At 42.7% G+C, this 17,531-nt stretch overlaps 1 protein-coding gene across 7 annotated transcripts in view; it reads right to left on the bottom strand.

Moving 5' to 3' along the window:
* Nucleotides 1–17,531, bottom strand: part of PEX5L (peroxisomal biogenesis factor 5 like) — a 198,905-nt gene that overhangs the window by 7,902 nt on the left and 173,472 nt on the right. For all 7 annotated transcript variants that reach the window (XM_062177741.1, XM_062177757.1, XM_062177749.1 and 4 more), the window contains 3 exons: nucleotides 5,424–5,540; nucleotides 3,155–3,298; nucleotides 62–132 (listed from right to left, as the gene is read on the bottom strand). In XM_062177741.1, the coding sequence (XP_062033725.1) occupies nucleotides 62–132; nucleotides 3,155–3,298; nucleotides 5,424–5,540 (332 nt within the window). The remainder of the gene's footprint in view (nucleotides 1–61; nucleotides 133–3,154; nucleotides 3,299–5,423; nucleotides 5,541–17,531) is intronic.

The raw sequence follows: 17,531 nt of genomic DNA, 5'->3' as shown, positions 1-17,531 counted from the left end.
CACAGCACATCTATTAGCAAGTATCCACCAGACCCAAGATTTTGCACTTAGCTTCATCTACCTCTGGAGGGCGACAATGGCTGCTTGTTCATTTTCATTCTCTGCTTGGGTTATCCCCAGGAACTGCCATGCCTATGAAAACAACTGATGTTAGTACTACACGACAAAGCAGGATTACTGAAGGGCTTTAGGTGGTGTGTTTACCTGTGACAGATTCCCCAAGAAGAGCGGCCTGACTCAGAGGTGAGAACTATAAAAAGGGAAAATATCACATGCATTGCTCCCTTCAAACTCTCTTATGGCATATAAATCAAGATTCTCCATCATTATTTCCAAGCTCTTTCAGTATTTTTCTTTCCTGTAACCAAGTGCTATGGAAACCTCTGAATTACTGAGATTTTATGATATTAGGTATCTTGAAATCTAAATCTAAATATTAAAAATTATACAACTGTGAGGAAAAGGGGTAGAAAAATAACCCCAAAATGTAGCTGAATAAAGTTTACAATTGACATCTTAGGATGTACAACATGAAATTAGCTTGTAGGAATGAAAATCTAGCAGTTATTAGAAAAGGTCACCAAAAATTTAGGAACCAAGAAAAGCAAAACTCTCCACAGTGAGTTCACTCCTCTAATGTAATCACCATTAAAATGTGTAAAGTACATATAAAACATAATCAAAATGTATATGTAATTTTATAGTCTTCACTTATATTTTGTATTGTGTATTAAGCACTTTTTTCAAATTAAAAAATCCTTATCTTTTTAAATTGAAATTTTGTTGGATTAATATCCTGTTACTTAACTAATTTCCATATTGTGCTAAGGTTGTTTCCTGTCCTTTGCTATTGTAAAAACTAGGAAGAACACCTTCAAGCAGATAACCGTTTTTCACATCTAGAATGGAACTTTTTAATATGGCTAATTCTGTCTATACACTTAGGAGAGCAATATGACTTACACCATTAGAAAAGTAATATACATGGGAAAAACCTCATTATAAAAAGGATTTCACAAAGTTCTGGAAAAGTGGAATTAAAAGATGACATACATTTTCCCTGAACTTTTTGAAGCCCCCTTGAACACACCATCCTCAAATTTGCTGGGGGTAGGGATGTATTAGCGTCTTAGGAATTTCAAAATGTTTGGGGTGGGTAGGATTCTCCTATTCTAGAAATCAAAGTTACAGGCATTTTAAAACAAAGCTATAGGAAGGCACATAGAGTCATTAAAGTTGTATTAGCTTTTCCCCTCCTGGGTTATTATTATGCATACAATATTGACTCATAAAATACTGATCATTTCCTCCCGGAATATCAGATTCTTTTTAATCTTTCAAGCACACATAGAGCAGCCTTTCTTTTGATTTCACCTTCCATACAGCTTAGAGTGCTGCTTAAGAAGAGCTTGAAGAGACGCTCTTTTTTCCGGGGGCTTCTTTCCAGCCCTAGGCCACGGTGTCATCTTCACTACCCACAGAGCATTCATTATCTTGCCCTGGGGTCTCTATGGATTCAGGAGTCCTGGGCCCCTGCCTGGGATCCATTAGTTACCAAGGACCCTGATTTTCTCAGTTATGAATCAGGGATAGTAATGTATACTTTACCCTCCCAGGGTTAAAGTATCAAGTGATGCACTATACATGAAAACATTTCATAAAGCACAAATCCAAGATGACAGCTGTGACATTATTTTAGGGGAGTGGACTATAGTTTTATATTAATGTAATGCTTTTTCTCTGTACCAGTTCATATATCTTTTAAAAATTCCAACATTTTAGTTCAGAATTTCAGGTCAAAGTTCAATTTCATTTCGCCCTAGTCATTTTGACAGACAAGACATTAGGGCTTTAACTAGTAATTAATTTACTTATGATTCATACGCAAACTCAATAAACCAATAACAATGAAGCCTAACCATTGATGTGCCAGACATTGAGCTGAGCACTTTATTTGTTTGAACTAATTTATCCTTACAACACCCATTGAGATTGTTACCATTCCGATTTCCACATTGCAGATGAGGAACAAGCATGAAGAGTTTCAGTGATTTGTCCCAGGTTACACTGCTAATGGGCAGGACAGGGATTTTAGTCTACTCAGGGTAGCAAAGCCTAGAAGTGTAATTAACCCTGGTCTACATTGTCTTCTCAGGGTCATTTATACCTGTCCCTAACATTTCTGCAAGATCCTCTGGGAGTATCCCATATTGGATGATTCCTTAAGATTGCAAACAAACAAGAAGCCTTTACATCCCTGCCACTATCTTATCACAGGCCTGCAGAGGTCTGGAAATTGAGTAGACTAAGACAGAGCTACAGAACCTCTTTGGGAGCCTTGAAAACCTCTGCCTCCAGTCACCCTTTCTATCTCAAGAAAGAGGTTTTTCTAAGGTGCAATCCGACCGGATGCCTCTCTTGACAACAATCACTGTGTGATTTCTCATGACCTTCAGATGACATGCAGCTCTTGCCTATTTCTTCTCATCTCCCTCTACTGCTCTGCTTTCTACCTGACAGGAGGCTTCCTGCCCCTCTGCCTACCCATGCACCACTCTCTCTTAACAACCCGGCTCGCCTGTTGTCTTTGATCTTCCCCACTGCAAAACTCAGCTTTGGACTCACAGCACAGAAGACTGGGACTTTCTGCTCTGCTGGCCAGTGCACCCTGGGACATGGCATTTATTACATTTCATTGACTTGGCTACCTTTTCCCCCAGACAGACCATAAATGTGTCTTTTCAACTGTTATATTTTCCCAGCTCCTCAATATCTTAAGACAGGACCTGGCACAATATTTTGGGATATGGTGTATGCTCTGGAAATGTTGAATGAGTAAACGGAGGATGATTTTTGGTGTGACCTGAGACCAGACAAAGCTACACGTTGCCCCCGAAAGCAACTTGCTAGCTTTCAGGTTGGCAGTTTTGATTTTTCATTTCCTGCCCTCAACCTTTATCTTTGGACCCTGTAGGCACTGTAGGTAAAAGACTTCCTTAGAAAACAAGTGACTATTTATAACTTTCAAACAAGTATACTAAGCCCAGTTAACCCCTTTGGAAGCCTTTTCTCCGTGAAAACGCCTCCCAACACAACCCTGGCCCACCGAGTCTCCCTGATTGACACATGCAGGAGGGAGAAGGGGGAATGGCACCTCAGCATCTCCAGGGTCCTGCAGAATTGCTGCCTCCATGAACAGGATGGTGACTGGCAGGTCTCCTTCCTTTAGTCTCTTCAGACCTTCTTCAAACGCTCCCGGCCAGTCCTTGAAGGGGTTCTCAGTGTGAAAGTAATATCCCTGCAACACAGAGCGGGGGCCTTACACAACCCATTGCTTCATTTTGTCTTTCTCACCTTCAGTAAGTTCTCTTCAACTTTTATCTCACTTATTTAATGATTTTATACAATTTAAACTTAAATGAGTACTTTTGCTTTTAAAAAATTATTAGTTTCTTTTTTTAAAAAGATTTTTATTTATTTATTTGACATGTAGAGTTACAGACAGTGAGAGAGACAAAGAGAAAGGTCTTCCTTCCGTTGGTTCAGCCCCCAAATGGCCGCCACGGCCGGAGCTACGCTGTTCCGAAGCCAGGAGCCAGGAGCTTCTTTCCTGGTCTCTCACGTGGTTGCAGGGGCCCAAGTACTTGGGCCATCCTCCACTGCCTTCTCGGGCCACAGCAGAGAGCTGGACTGGAAGAGGAGCAACCGGGACTAGAACCCAGCACCCTTATGGGATGCTGGCACCGCAGGCAGTGCGCCACCGCACTGGCCCCCAAAATTATTAGTTTCTAATTATGAATGTAGTAAATTTTAATGGTATAAATTTTATTACCTTGTATAAATTTTTAAAATGTTTTTAAAAGATTTTATTTATTTATTTGAGAAGCAGAGTCACAGACAGTGAGGGAGAGAGAAAGGTCTTCCCTTTGCTGGTTCACTCCCCAAATGGCCACAACAGCCGGAGCTGTGTTGATCTGAAGCCAGGAGCCAGGAGTCAGAAGCCTCCTCCAGGTCTCCCATGCGGGTGCAGGGCCTAAGGACTTGGGCCATACTCCATTGCTTTCCCAGGCCACAGCAGGGAGCTGGATTGGAAGAGGAGTGGCCGGGACTAGAACCGGCACCCATATGGGATGCCGGCACTGCAGGCAGAGGATTAACCTACTGTGCCACGGCGCTGGCCCCTAACCTTGTATAAATTCTAGATGATACCAAATACTAGTCAGCTATGGAAAGGGAAAGTAACACCGGTTGATCCTGCTCTCTGTGCCAAATACTGTGCTGGGAAAAAGCGGACCCAAAGAGTTATCATGCCAAAGCCAGGATTCACAGGATCCACACTGAACAGCTTATGGCAACTTTGACCTCTTGGTGCTAAAGAATGAAGAACCCTGGCTTTGGGTGTGAACTTGACTGATTCCTCTCCAAGACCTTTTCTATGGCAGAATGATCTTTTGAAAGCTATGACTTTGTGGCTACAAAAAAAAACACAAAAAATTACCCATAATGCCACAACCTAATTATAACCACTGTTAATAATTTGAAATCTGTTTTTCTACTTTCCTACTTTCTTTATTATTTTCATTTTAACCATTTCCCCCTAATATTTTAAAAATACTGACTCTTTATAGAAATATTTTTGTAAAGTGCTGCCTACCTACTCCCTAGAAACATATCACCTACTGTATGTGGGTACTTCAGTAAGTTTGTGGAAAAATGGAATTAAAAGATGTTTATTTTAATGTAAAACATTGAAATCATGCACAGTTTTTTCATAATATGCATTTTCCATGAAACTTCTGAAATCCCCTTGTTCATCTTTTTATTACTATGCTCTTTGGAGAACTACCAACCATTGTAGAGCCACTGGGACTTGCTGCATAACACAGCCAATTGCTCACTGCACTGGACCTTTTCTGGGGCTCCTATCAGGAGAGAATCGTTGAGAAATCCCCTCAGGACTTAACCTGGCAGTGGGAACAGCACCTTTTCCATTAGGTTTCTTTAAGGCTGTGCAATGATGGCCTGTGAAATAGCAGCTGTAAACCCCATTCTCTTCCTTGCCACTGACATCACTTCTGTTGCTAACACAAGGACAGGACTCACATGACTGGCAATGTGGGATAAGCCCCATTCTTGTTCCAACCCTAAATGCCAGTTCAGCAACTGGCCAGCAGTCAGGATCCAAGCTGCAGTTGGCTGCCAAACTGTCTGAACGCTGATAAAAATAAGAGTGTTTCCTTCCAGCTTGGCTGCCTCCACACATCGGATTATTCTGTTTCCATGTATTAGAATTTCCTCTAGGTCAGATTGACATTAAGTTGTGTTTTCAATTTTTGGATTTTTGACAAAGTAATTATTGACTATAAAATGTGATCTGAAGAGGTTGAGAAAATAGGTGAGCTTTTGTAAGAACAGATTCTTACCTTCTCACTGGCTGAGATTGTCACTTGAGTCTGGGATTCTTGGTTCTCAGATATCCAGTTTCTCCTGGCCATTTCTTCCCATTCTGCTTGCATCTTATCCCAAAACTCTGTATCTGACTAGGAGACAGGAAAAGTGAAGAGAGGTGAGTTTAAGAATATGCTACGTTATATGGTCCCTTCTCAGAGAAATATTTTTCCTTGCAGATCAAAGTGAGTGCAGAGGAGAAGGGAAGTGTCCAGAGTAGCCACATCCTTGGATCCTCGTGGTTGAAGAGCTTCTGGAGGGAGCAGAGTGCTCAAGGCGTTGAAGTGGACTGGTCCTGACTTTCTCACATCGGAAAGTAACTACGACGGAAGACTCAGGATCACACATACAATTCAGCTAAAAATCCGCTGTAGAAGCTCCTAGACTTATGATAGCATTACCCATCATAAACTGAAAACATTGTAAGTTGGAAATGCATTTAATGCACCTACCCTACCAAACGTTGCAGTTTAGCAACACAGGGCACAAGGATATCGGTTGCTTCTCTTTCAGATTGAGGACTGATTGGGAGCGGAGGCTTCTGCTTGCTGCCCAGTATCATAAGACAGCCTTGTATCTCCTATCACTAATCTGAGAACAAAGCAAAACTCAGAATTTGAAGCACTGTTCCCACTAAATGAGTATTTTTATGGCACCACCCCAAAGTTGAAAATTTGTTAAGTAGAACCACATTAAATAGGGCACCATCTATACTTGTGCAGTTTCAAGTGTGGGCCCCAGGCATACATTGGGAAGGGTGCTCCTAAGGAATGAGCAATGAACACGACTGCTTTGAGACTGTCTGGGCAGTGATCTGGAAAGCCAGTCAGCTATGGAAAGGGAAAGTAACACCGGTTGATCCTGCTCTCTGTGCCAAATACTGTGCTGGGAAAAAGCGGACCCAAAGAGTTATCATGCCAAAGCCAGGATTCACAGGATCCACACTGAACAGCTTATGGCAACTTTGACCTCTTGGTGCTAAAGAATGAAGAACCCTGGCTTTGGGTGTGAACTTGACTGATTCCTCTCCAAGACCTTTTCTATGGCAGAATGATCTTTTGAAAGCTATGACTTTGTGGCCCCTCCCCCATTACATCATCCATAGGGGAAACAGGCTATTTTTTTACTTCCTGGGAGGTACACGTTTCTAGACTGAAGCAGAATTCTTCTACAAGAGCCGTCGCTGGTTCCTTCTCAGTTAAGCCTGAAGAGAGTAAGTTAGGTGGCCCAGAGGGAGAAAGTAGGAATGAGTAGTTTACAGAATTTAAGAGAGCTAGGGAACAGTGCCACAGATAGGGAAAGAGATGGAGGGTGGTGGGATCTGCTGAGTGGTACTTTCAGGTGGTTCCCAGGCCAGCTGGCCTGACCTCAGAGAAGGATGGATGATGGAGGGCATATCTGTGGAGGGGCAATTTGGGACCCCCACATGGCAGGGAAATAGAAACTGAATTCCAATGAACCACTTTGGCTTGGATGGCAGTTAGCAGTGCCAGTGCAGACAAGAGGGTCGACCCTGCCCTTGTTTTCTGGTGCTCCAAGAGTCTCCTGGAGTCCATGCCAGAGTCTAAGTTACCTACCAGTTTGCTGAGAGGCATGCTTGGAAACAACTTTGTTAGTATTTTTTAAAGAAAAAGCAACAACAACAACAAAGAGATATCCCTTGCATATCTGAGTCTAGGACTGGGTTTCACACTTTTAACTTGGGAATCTCTATTTCTATGATTCTAAGTCCTGTGACAACCCCATCAACGTGACCTTTTAATCCTCCTGGTCTGCTCTAGGATGGATGACCTGAAACAAGAACTCTGCCTTCCAGATTGCTCTGAATGATAACCATGGCCTTATTTCTCACGGATACCAATGTGCAGTGAATATGAACCACGCTGGAGTGATTTAATCCCAAGCTACTAAATAAATAGTCAGTCTCCATTTCCTCCTTTTCTATGCCCAGATTGTTCACTGCTAGCCTCGAAGTAGGTTCTGTTCCTTTGGTGGGAGCCTTCCCTCCATGAAGGCTCAGGGCAGCAAAGGCCTTGACAACTCGTAACTGAGACGCTGGAAACACAGGAATGACTGATGGCAGTCTCGTGAAGGTCAGCAATAAAATCCCAGATTTCTTTTTGCATGAATCTTGCCAGTAGAATGTCAAATTGTGCAGACAGACTGATCTCAAATATATAAAAGCAAAGGCTAGATAAAAGATGCGGAGACAACACTCTCCCACGTTAATAATACTCTGAAGAGATGAAAGGAAATGATGGGAGATGTTTTTCTTGGTTCTTTTAACTTTTTCATGCTTTCTGATTTTTCTATATCTTCTTAAAGTTGGGAGTACAACTTACCTGCCTTAGAAATGAAGAAAAATCTATTTGGGGAACTTCACATTGTTTATTAATTTCCTATATTCCCCCTGGGGGATGTAGAGGCAGAGGACTTTGCATACTTCCTAAGACAGATCCTTTCCCCTGTTAGGAATCCTTGAAATTCAGAGCAGTGATGGTTAAGACTCAGCTTGAGACACTGGCATCCCATATCAGTTCAGGTTCAGGCTCCACTTCTGATTTCAGCTTGCAGCACAGTTTAAAGCGCTATCATCTGCAGTGCTGGCATCCCATATGGACACCAATTCAGGCTCCACTTCCCATCCAGCCCTCTGCTATGGCCTGGGAAAGCAGTAGAAGATGGTCCAAGTCCTTGGGTCCCTGCACCCACATGAAAGACCTAGAGGAAGCTCCTAGCTCTTGGCTTGGGATCGGTGCAGCTCTGGCCATTATGGCCATCTGCAGAGTGAACCAGTGGATGGAAGACCTCTCTCTCTCTACCTCTACCTCTACCTCTGCCTCTCGGTAACTCTGCCTTTCAAATAAATAAATTAATCTTCAAAAATTATGCCTTCTGAATGAAGGAATGAGAAGTATTTATATTGTACACACCTGAGTTATAAAATATTATGTCTTCTTACCTAAAGTTTCATACTGGAGCAGTGGCTGGAAAACAGAGCCTCAGCTGAGGTGTGGCTGCTGGGCTCCCATTAAATGAGATACCCTAGGACTCACTGTTACTACTCAAAAAAGTTACTGCTGACTAATTAAAGTGCATGGCACAGCGTTCACTTAATTACAGAAGACTACTTTTAGCATAATCAATTTTCACCCAGTCTCAGAATCTAGATTTCCTTCAGGTAGCTGCAATTAACACTGTGTTTTTTTCTATTTTAAATCAATTTTAGAGAACCTTGAAAACACACTTGAATTTTAAACATTAAAGACATGACTGAGGGGTTTTTATTTTTTAATGATTTTCCAATTTTCCTGGGATTTTGGTAGATTATTTTTATACTCAACATGTAACAAGCTTAGGTGTTACATCAGAAATGAGTGCTTGCAATTCTTTCCCATTTTTCAGAACAGCTTGCAGATAACAATAGCATATACTCACAAAAAACATGAAGTACACAGTATGAAGGTTGGAGAAGGTTTCTTTCCAGACAGACCTGGGATCAAGTTATCTGAGTCCCGTTTTGCTTACTTTTAAAGTGAAGACATAAATAACGACTTTTTATTATGATAACCGAATGAGAAAATGTATCTATCAAACACAGGGGAGATGCTCAGGAAGAACAGATGTTCTTACTGGTGTTCTTGTACCATTGAGAAAAACATGAAGAATGAACATAAAGTTATCCATAATCCTAAAGGTCAAATGTACATGCTGTGAATATCTTGGTGTTTTAATTTGCTGTCAATACATTTTCTTCTAGAAACTCTCCCTGTCTTCCTTTATATCTTCCCTTACACCTAATTATTCAAAAATAGGAGCAAGGTTAAGAAAATTGTGTCAAAGCCTCTCTAAGTACTGTTATCTGGCAAATAAAATGGTTTTTATTAGAGGCTGGCATTGTGGCACAGTGGGTAAAGCTTACGTATGCGAGCATATAGGATAAACTTGACTAGGTTTGTGAGCTGGACGACCATGCCTTCACCACTCCCCTGTGTGATCTCATGCCTCTACCTGATCACACCTATGTGCCACCTGCCAATCAGGCTACATGACCACTCCCCTTTGGAAGTGGATAAAAGGCCTGAAACACGGTGGGCCTGGCCCTTTTCCCCTTTTGGCCTTTTTTACCATTATGGACCTTTGATGCCCTGTTGCCCCACGCTTTTGGGGCCTGTGGCCTTCAGGCTGCCCATGCTCTCTGCCTTGACTTTGTTGCCTGTGATAAGCTGCTTGCAACTGCTCTTAACCAAGCGCTAGCTGCACATGGCTCTTGACCTGCTGTCTGCTTGGTATGGCCCAAACTTAATTTCCAGACTTTGCTTTCTCCCTTAAAGCCCTCACTCTCTTATGTATTTCTCTCACTGAATAAAAAGCTTAAAAACGTATCATGCTACCTGGTCTATTTGAACCAGTATTCAGAATTCTTCTCAGAATACGTGGCAAGAACCCACAAAGCTTATTAATATGGGAAACACTGATAAGAAAATCGGTATCAAAGCTGCTACCTGTGACAGCAGCATCCTATACGGGCACTGGTTCATGTCCTGACTGCTCTACTTCTGATCCAGCTCCCTGCTAGTAGGCTAGAAAAAGCAGTGGAAGATGGTTCAAGTATTTGTACTCCTGCCACCCATGTGGGAGACTCAGATGAAGGTCCTGACTCCTGGCTTCAGCCTGGCCCAGCACTGGCCGTTGCGGCCCTTTGGGAAGTGAACCAGCAGATGAAGATTTCTCTCTCTCTCTCTCTCTCTCTCTCTCTGTAACTCTGACTTTCAAATAAATAAATCTTTAAAAAAAAAAAAAACCAGTATTTATGAAGAGTCCATTATCACATAAAGTAGTCCTTGAGTTACAGTGGCTTTTGATAAATAGCTTGATGTCAATTATAGAAAAACAACACTGGGGAAAAGGTTGTAGAGAAATGCACCAACAGCCCTGCATTTAAGGGCTGGGAACTTCCCTCGCCCTCCTTGTACTTTACAACATTTCCCAAAGTTTCCATTGTTAGGATGTGTTATTTTGGTGGGAAAGTAAGACTTGGTTAAAATGGGAAGCTTCCTTCCAATTTCAGTTCTTCCTGATGTCTTTCTTAATGACCCCTTATTAGCTCAATTGCTGCCTCGGAATGCTTTCAACTCTGACATTCTGTACCAATGCCGTGGAAGAAGAGAGGTATGTAATGGGAGCTGCCATTATCCTGTGAACTTGGGCAAGTCATTTTAGCCCCTGGGTGCTTTATCGTTCCTCCCTTGTAAAGTGAGAAGACTGGGTTTCCTACCTCAAGATTCTTTTATTACTCATAGATGGACTCAGATTAAAATAAGGGAGAGGGAAGATTTTAGCATAAGATCACTTTTTACAAGGGAGCCTCTTGCCTATTCACTGAGTTTCGAAAATTGTAGTTCAAATTATTTCCCCAAAGCATATTTGATGTTTAAAAATTTCTATGAAAGGCAGAGTGACGGAGAAAGAGGGATAGACAGAGAAAGAGATCTTCAATCTGCTAGTTCATTCCCCAAGAACCCAGGGTCCTGGAATTCCAAACGGGTCTCCCATGTGGGTCACAGGGGCCCAAGTATTAGGGTCATCATCTGCTGCTCTCCCAGGCTCATTAGCAGGGAGCTGGATCAGAAGTAGAGCAGCCAGGACACGGACCAATGCTCCCTTGTGGGATGCTGGTGCTGCAGGTGGAGGCTTACCTGGTGGAGGTGGAGGTGCAGCTTACCTGCTGCAGGTGGAGGCTACAATGCCAGCTCCCATATTTGACATTTCCTTCACTTTTTTGATTATAATACTGGAAAATAAAATACTCTAAGAACAGTGAAAAATTAAATATTAGTTAAATTAAAATATAAATTTTCTTATTTTTTTATTTGACAGGTAGCGTTATAGACAGTGAGAAAGAGACAGAGAGAAAGGTCCTCCCTCCGCTGGTTCACTCTCCCAATGGCCGCTACGGCCGGTGCTGCGCCGATCTGCAGCCAGGAGCCAGGTGCTTCCTCCTGGTCTCCCACGCCGGTGCAGGCTCCCAAGCACTTGGGCATCCTCCACTGCACTCCCGGGCCACAGCAGAGAGCTGGACTGGAAGAGGAGTAACCGGGACTAGAACTGGCGCCCCAACTGGGACTAGAACCCGGGGTGCCGGCGCCGCAGGTGGAGGATTAGCCAAGTGAGCCATGCCGCCAGCCGCCTAAATTAAAATATAAAGAACAATTAAACAGCAATTTGTTTTAGAACAAGGGAATTTTTATGAAATGAAACATGTTATTAGTTTTAATTTGCCAGTTTAGTTTAGTTACCCTTGAGTTACAATAGAGGAAATTTTCGATTTTGTGTTCAGCCATAATTATTTATTAGAAAGTTCCTGGGGTTTTGTTATAAAAGAATTGATCAATGTGAGATTACATGCCAATTCTGCCTGTGAGGAGTTTGCCTTTCTTTTTGCCTCTTTAGAGTTCTATTGATTAACTGTCATGGTATCAAAACTGAAAAAGAAAGGAAGGAAGGAAGGAAGGAAGGAAGGAAGGAAGAAAAGCCAACCAATTCTGCATATGCAGAAGACAGTCCCTCTGTTATATAGCAGGAATGAAAACCAGCACACAAGTTCCAATAAAGTATTTACCACAACAAATATATTTTGTTGAAATGAAATTATGTGTACATTAGTTTTGAGCCTCATTGTCCTTTGGGGCCTGTAGCCCAGGCTGGCCTGGAGTGGCCAGCTCCTGTTGGATCCTGAAAGATCCCATGTGGCTGTCCAAAGAACACATCCTACTTGGGGCTGCATCCTGACCGAGGATGGGTCAGAATGAGTCTGAGCCCTGTGTGCAGTCCTCCGTGGCCTGCGTAGTGACAGTCATTGACAAACTGGAGTTTATTCAGTCAGGCAAGAGTGACCATGAGCAGGTGTAGTCCCGCTGATGAAGAATGAGTAGGGGAGCAATTTGCCTGCTGGAGCAAAGCTCGGGAGGCTGGTGAGAGCTGGGCATGCCAGCTCAGCCTTGTTTTTCAGACAGCAAAATCAGATGAATGAATGGCATTTCCAGGGGACAGATTTTTATCAAATGCACTATAATACTTCCTTAAAATGGAATGGGCTCCCTCCTTCTCAGAAGGTTGGATTACAATATCTTCAAACAAGGGCGCAAGGAGCCATGTGAGGAGTGCTGAAAAGACCATTCTCAGATCAGATGGAAATTTGATGGATCCTATGGTTCCTGACAACTCTTAGTATCTCCAGTTGCACTGTTATTAATGAACTGATTTACTGAGTCAAACAGGATGGCTCAAAATTAATAAATTTCCCACTGGATAAGAAATGGATGTGTCATGCATTTCCCTTTCTCCGTCTAAACAGTAAAGAGAGGGAAATACATGGGCTTTGTCCTCAGCAGAATGGGATGGAATCCTGGCTATGCCCAAGTCCTGTTACCTTAGGCAACTGGGTTCATCTCTACAGTTATCTGTAAAATGCAAAAAATCTCCTGTTATGGTCCTAAGGATTAAGCGAAGCAATGTACATGAAGTGGTTAGAACTTATAACAAATGAAGGCTAAGGAATCTGGCAGTTAATGGTATCTTATTAGTAGTAAATGAAAAAGAGCATGTCCCAGGATGGAGAGAGGAAACCATGAGATCCAGAGTGTCGAAAAAATAAAAATCCTGTCCCTAGTACTCAACACAGATTTTTCTGCTTGCCTCTGTGATGCACTTCTTTGTTTAAATAGTTGGCTATGATGGCAGATGTCGGCTGGTTCTTGGACAGCAAGCCTGAGGCTCTCACCAAGCAATGCACCAACAGGGTCACTGCACAAACACGGGGAAGAAAAACTAGAAATGATGGGAAGGCAGGAGAGTGCACAGGAGGCTGAAGATAATGCAAAGCAAGGCTTGAGCAGGATGTTGGAAATAAATCAGAAATATTTCTAACAGAATTTAAGGTCATTCTCTGTTCTTTGCTTCCTCTTCTTCCTCACCTTGCAAGGGGATAAAGAGGCATGGAGGTTAAAGGACAAACAGCAAAACCTGTTGTCCAAATGGGAAGGGATCACTTTTGAAAGGCGTTCAGCATGCTCTGTAGCTAATGAATGCCTTTGCAGAATGGCGTCGTGCCTGATTACATCTTTGGTCTTGGCTCCAATGGCATCTACATTCACACAACAGAACTGCTGCTGATGTGCACTGGGCTATGCCCAGGGTTTCCTGCTGCTTTGGGACTAAGGTTTTGTGGGGCTAATTTCTCAGAGGCTGGTTATTTTCTGCAGGCCTCCTGGCTGCTGTCTGGGAAAGGAGGGCAGGTGACTCTTGCTACTTTACCACAGGCTTGAAGAGATGAGGAGACGGTGCTTGGGTTTGAGCCTAGTCTCAGGCTCCCTGTAATGACAAGTCACGTGACAAAGGAAGCCAGCATGTGGACAGTGAACTCCAGCAGTGTGACTCAGTTCCAGAAGGGGTATCTTTTCAAGAAAAAGCCACATGGAAATTCCCTATTTGTTTTTGAAAATAAGGTGTTAGACATATCCATTAAATCCAGTGTTTGTCATTGTGCTTTGTATTATGAGACTATTAAGTAAAACAAGATAAAAACATCTAGATGTTGATGCTCCCCTCAAGAAGTTCACTCTCTGATGATGAAATAAAAATAGTGATAATTGGGGCCAGCACTGTGGCATAGTGGGTAAAGCAATTGCCTGCAACACCAGCATTCCATATAGGTGCCAGATCATGTCCCTGCTACTCCACTTCCATTCTAGCTCTATTCTAATGGCTGTGGAAGATGGCCCAAGTGTTTGGGCCCCTGTTATCCACACTGGAAACCCGGAAGAAGCTCCTGGCTCCTTCAGCCTTGTCAGGCCCTGGCTGTTGCCACCTAGGGAGTGAACCAGTGGATGGAAGATCTCTCTTTCTCAGTCTCTCATGTTCTTTTTTGTGTAAATCTGAATTTCAAATAAATAAATAAATCTTTAAAAAGTTGATAACTGTAATTCAGGATAGAGTGAAAAATATAATGTAAAAGAGATGAAATTGCTGCTCCATGTTACACTTTTAGTGGTAAATGATGGAGCCAGAATTCAAAATAGTTTATTCTTTGTGTCTTCCCCAAAATGACTTCAGCAGCATTTCTTCACACCTTGCCACACCCTGTGAAGAGCTGGAATCTGCAGCCCTGTCTTTGAGCACCTGCCCTGACAAACAGACGCAGTGGAAGTGACCTGGTGTGACTTTTGAGGGTAGGCACCAGAGGGTGATAGAGTCTTTGGTTGCCTCCTCCTCTTTCTTTGGGGGAACTTTTCCTTGGAATCTAGCTAATATGTTGTGTGGAAGCTCAAGCCCCAAACAAAGGCCTCATGTAGGTTTCCTGGCTGTCAACCCCAGGTCATCTCAGGTGACCACCAGCATAACAGTCTGACGGGTGAGTGAGCGTCTCTTCAAGTGACTCCAGTCTCACCTTGACCCCAGGTTTCAAGCCACTCTGACACCTTGTGGAACAACATGAGCCATCCTCTCTAAGCTCTTCCTGGAGTACATACTTTTAAGTAAAGTAAATATTGCTGTTAGAACCAGCAGGTGTTGGAGTACAGTAGCACCCCCTTATACATGGGGTTATGTTCCAAGACCCCCAGGGGATGCCTGAAACCATGGATAGTACCAAAGCTCAAGATCTACTGTGTTTTTTCCTATAGTTAGAAACCTATCATGAAAGTTGATGTTGTAAATGGGGCCCAGCAAAAGCTTCTCAACAATAACTCACCACAAAATAGAATCATTATAATAATATACTGCAACAAAAGTTTTGTAAATGTGCTCTCTGTCTCTTCAAAGAGCCAAGATGAATACTAACATTTTGGGGTCATAGTTGATTGCAAGTTACTGAAGCAGGGGGATTGGTAATTTATCCCGCCTCCATAGTAACTGAATGAATTATGACTACTTTACAGTCAGAAGACTGGAGCAGAAGAGAAAGACAGGACTTAGAGAAGGGACCCTAAGACTGGGGGGGGGGGGGGGCTTCCTGAGAGTCTGGCAGACTAATGAAGTCTGTGTGAGCATTTTCCAAAGGAGTCTTCTAGGAACAAAAAGTTCTGCGGTCAACTGAGTTTGAGATACTCTGGGTTGAGTTAGAGGCTGCCAGACCTGGCACAGCCTCTCCTTGACCAAACACCAGTCAGTCTCCTCCAGCCCTCTTCTCAACTAATCTCAAACGTGGGCTTCCATGTGTTTCAGAGTCCAGTTTCAGCAAGAGTCCTCCTCAAGCAGTGTAGACAAAAGTCTCCATCTCTGTATCTGATCATCCTCATGTCTGATCAGGTTCGTCGTTCCCTGCCATCACCCAGCCTTTCTTCAGCAAGACTCCCGTCAAGGCAGTTTAATCAGAATCCCTCCTATCCTGGACGTTTCCTTTGAGTCATTTCCACCCACTGATGCCCCAACCCTGCTTTTGGCAATCCGTCTGTATTTGTCTCTGCTATATTTGGAGCTGAGCCCTGCTCTACACTGAGGTCTTTTTTTCTTTTTTTTCTATTGCAATAGTTCCTGAATAAAATCTGTGTCCACTATTTTAACAACTCTCCAGTTCTGTTTTCATTAGCAGAAATAGTCAAGAGTCACTTTTTCTCCATTATCATCCTAGGTGCCAAATTTTACAAAGAAATCCAGATTTCAGAGGCAGGTGTTGTGGCATAGAAGGTTAAGCCTCTGCTTGCAATGCCGCCATCCCCTAGGAGTGCTGGATGGGGACATGGCTGCTCAAGTTCTAATCCAGCTCCCTGCTATTGAGCTTGGGAACGCAGTGGAAGATAGCCCAAGTGCTTGGGCCCCTGCACCCACATGGGAGACCAGGAAGAAGCTCCAGGCCCCTGGCTTAGGCCTGGCCCAGGCCCAGATGTTGCAGCCATTTGGTGAGTGAACCAGCAGGTGGAAGCTCTCTCTCTCTCTGTGTCTTTCCTCCTCTGTTTGTAACTCTGTCTTTCAAATAAATAAAAAATAAATCTTTAAAAAATGCAGATTTCAGACATTTTATGAAGATCTGCTACCACATTTCTAGATACAGCAACGTTTGTGGTACATGTGATCTCCACTTTATCCAATCACTACCAGGTCTTTATCTTTACATGGCTTGGCCCTGGCAGTAACAGAATTTGTAACTTCCCCTCAGAAGTAAACAAGCTGCTCACTTGTGAATTCCCAGGACCTTAGCAAGGAACATGTAAGGGGTGGATGTAAGCAGTAGTGCTAAGTATATTTTGCCTTGAACCGTGTGTGTGTGTATGCATATGTGTGTGTATGTATGCTCTCGTGTGTGTGTGTGTGTGTGTACAGGGTTCTGTAGAATATGGCTTGGGAAATGCTGATATAGAGACCCAGGATGTGAGCATTTAAAATTTCGCAAGAACAGAGAACTTGGTAGAATACATTTTGTGTATGCTGAAACCGGCTCACAGGGATAGGAGTTTACAACACTGTTTTTATGTGATTGTTTTCAGTGAAACATCTCCAATTAAGCAGCAGGTTTTCTCATCCTCACATCTGCTGTGTGAATCAGAATTCTTCAAGATTTTGTTGTTTTTATTGGTCCGGAAAGGGAAATGAAACCCAGAATGTGAAGGGAAGAATTAAAATAAATCTTTGTTTGTTTGAAAAGACAACTCAATTGAAATATTTATCTTTCCAATACTAACTAGTCACTCATAATGGCCTTGAAACTATATATAATTGTGTATAGAGAGTGGAAAAAGACCAGAGCAAACATAAAAAAGTGAAAACAGTTAATTTATCAGTGTGGTGGGATTTCTGGGTAGTTCCTGACCTTTCTTCCCCAACTTTTTGATTTGCCATATTGTTGCTTCTAGAATGACTCAAATAAGAGAAAATTTCTGATGAAGAAATTATTTTCTGTTGACCAGCAAATTTTAAGTTCTATGGTTGTTTCAGGACTTGCAAAACTAATAGCATCTAAACATTGCCACGTATTGGGAATAGTGCTTAAAAGCAGGTTTTTGGAGTTAGACAATGTTTGAAACCCAGCTCTGACATTTGAAAGCCCTGTGACCTTGAACAAATTACTGAATCTGTGTCCCAGTTTC

This window comes from Lepus europaeus, chromosome 2 (assembly GCF_033115175.1).
Source record: "Lepus europaeus isolate LE1 chromosome 2, mLepTim1.pri, whole genome shotgun sequence".
NCBI classification, from domain to species: domain Eukaryota; kingdom Metazoa; phylum Chordata; class Mammalia; order Lagomorpha; family Leporidae; genus Lepus; species Lepus europaeus.
This window is presented reverse-complemented; position numbering and strand designations above follow the sequence as displayed.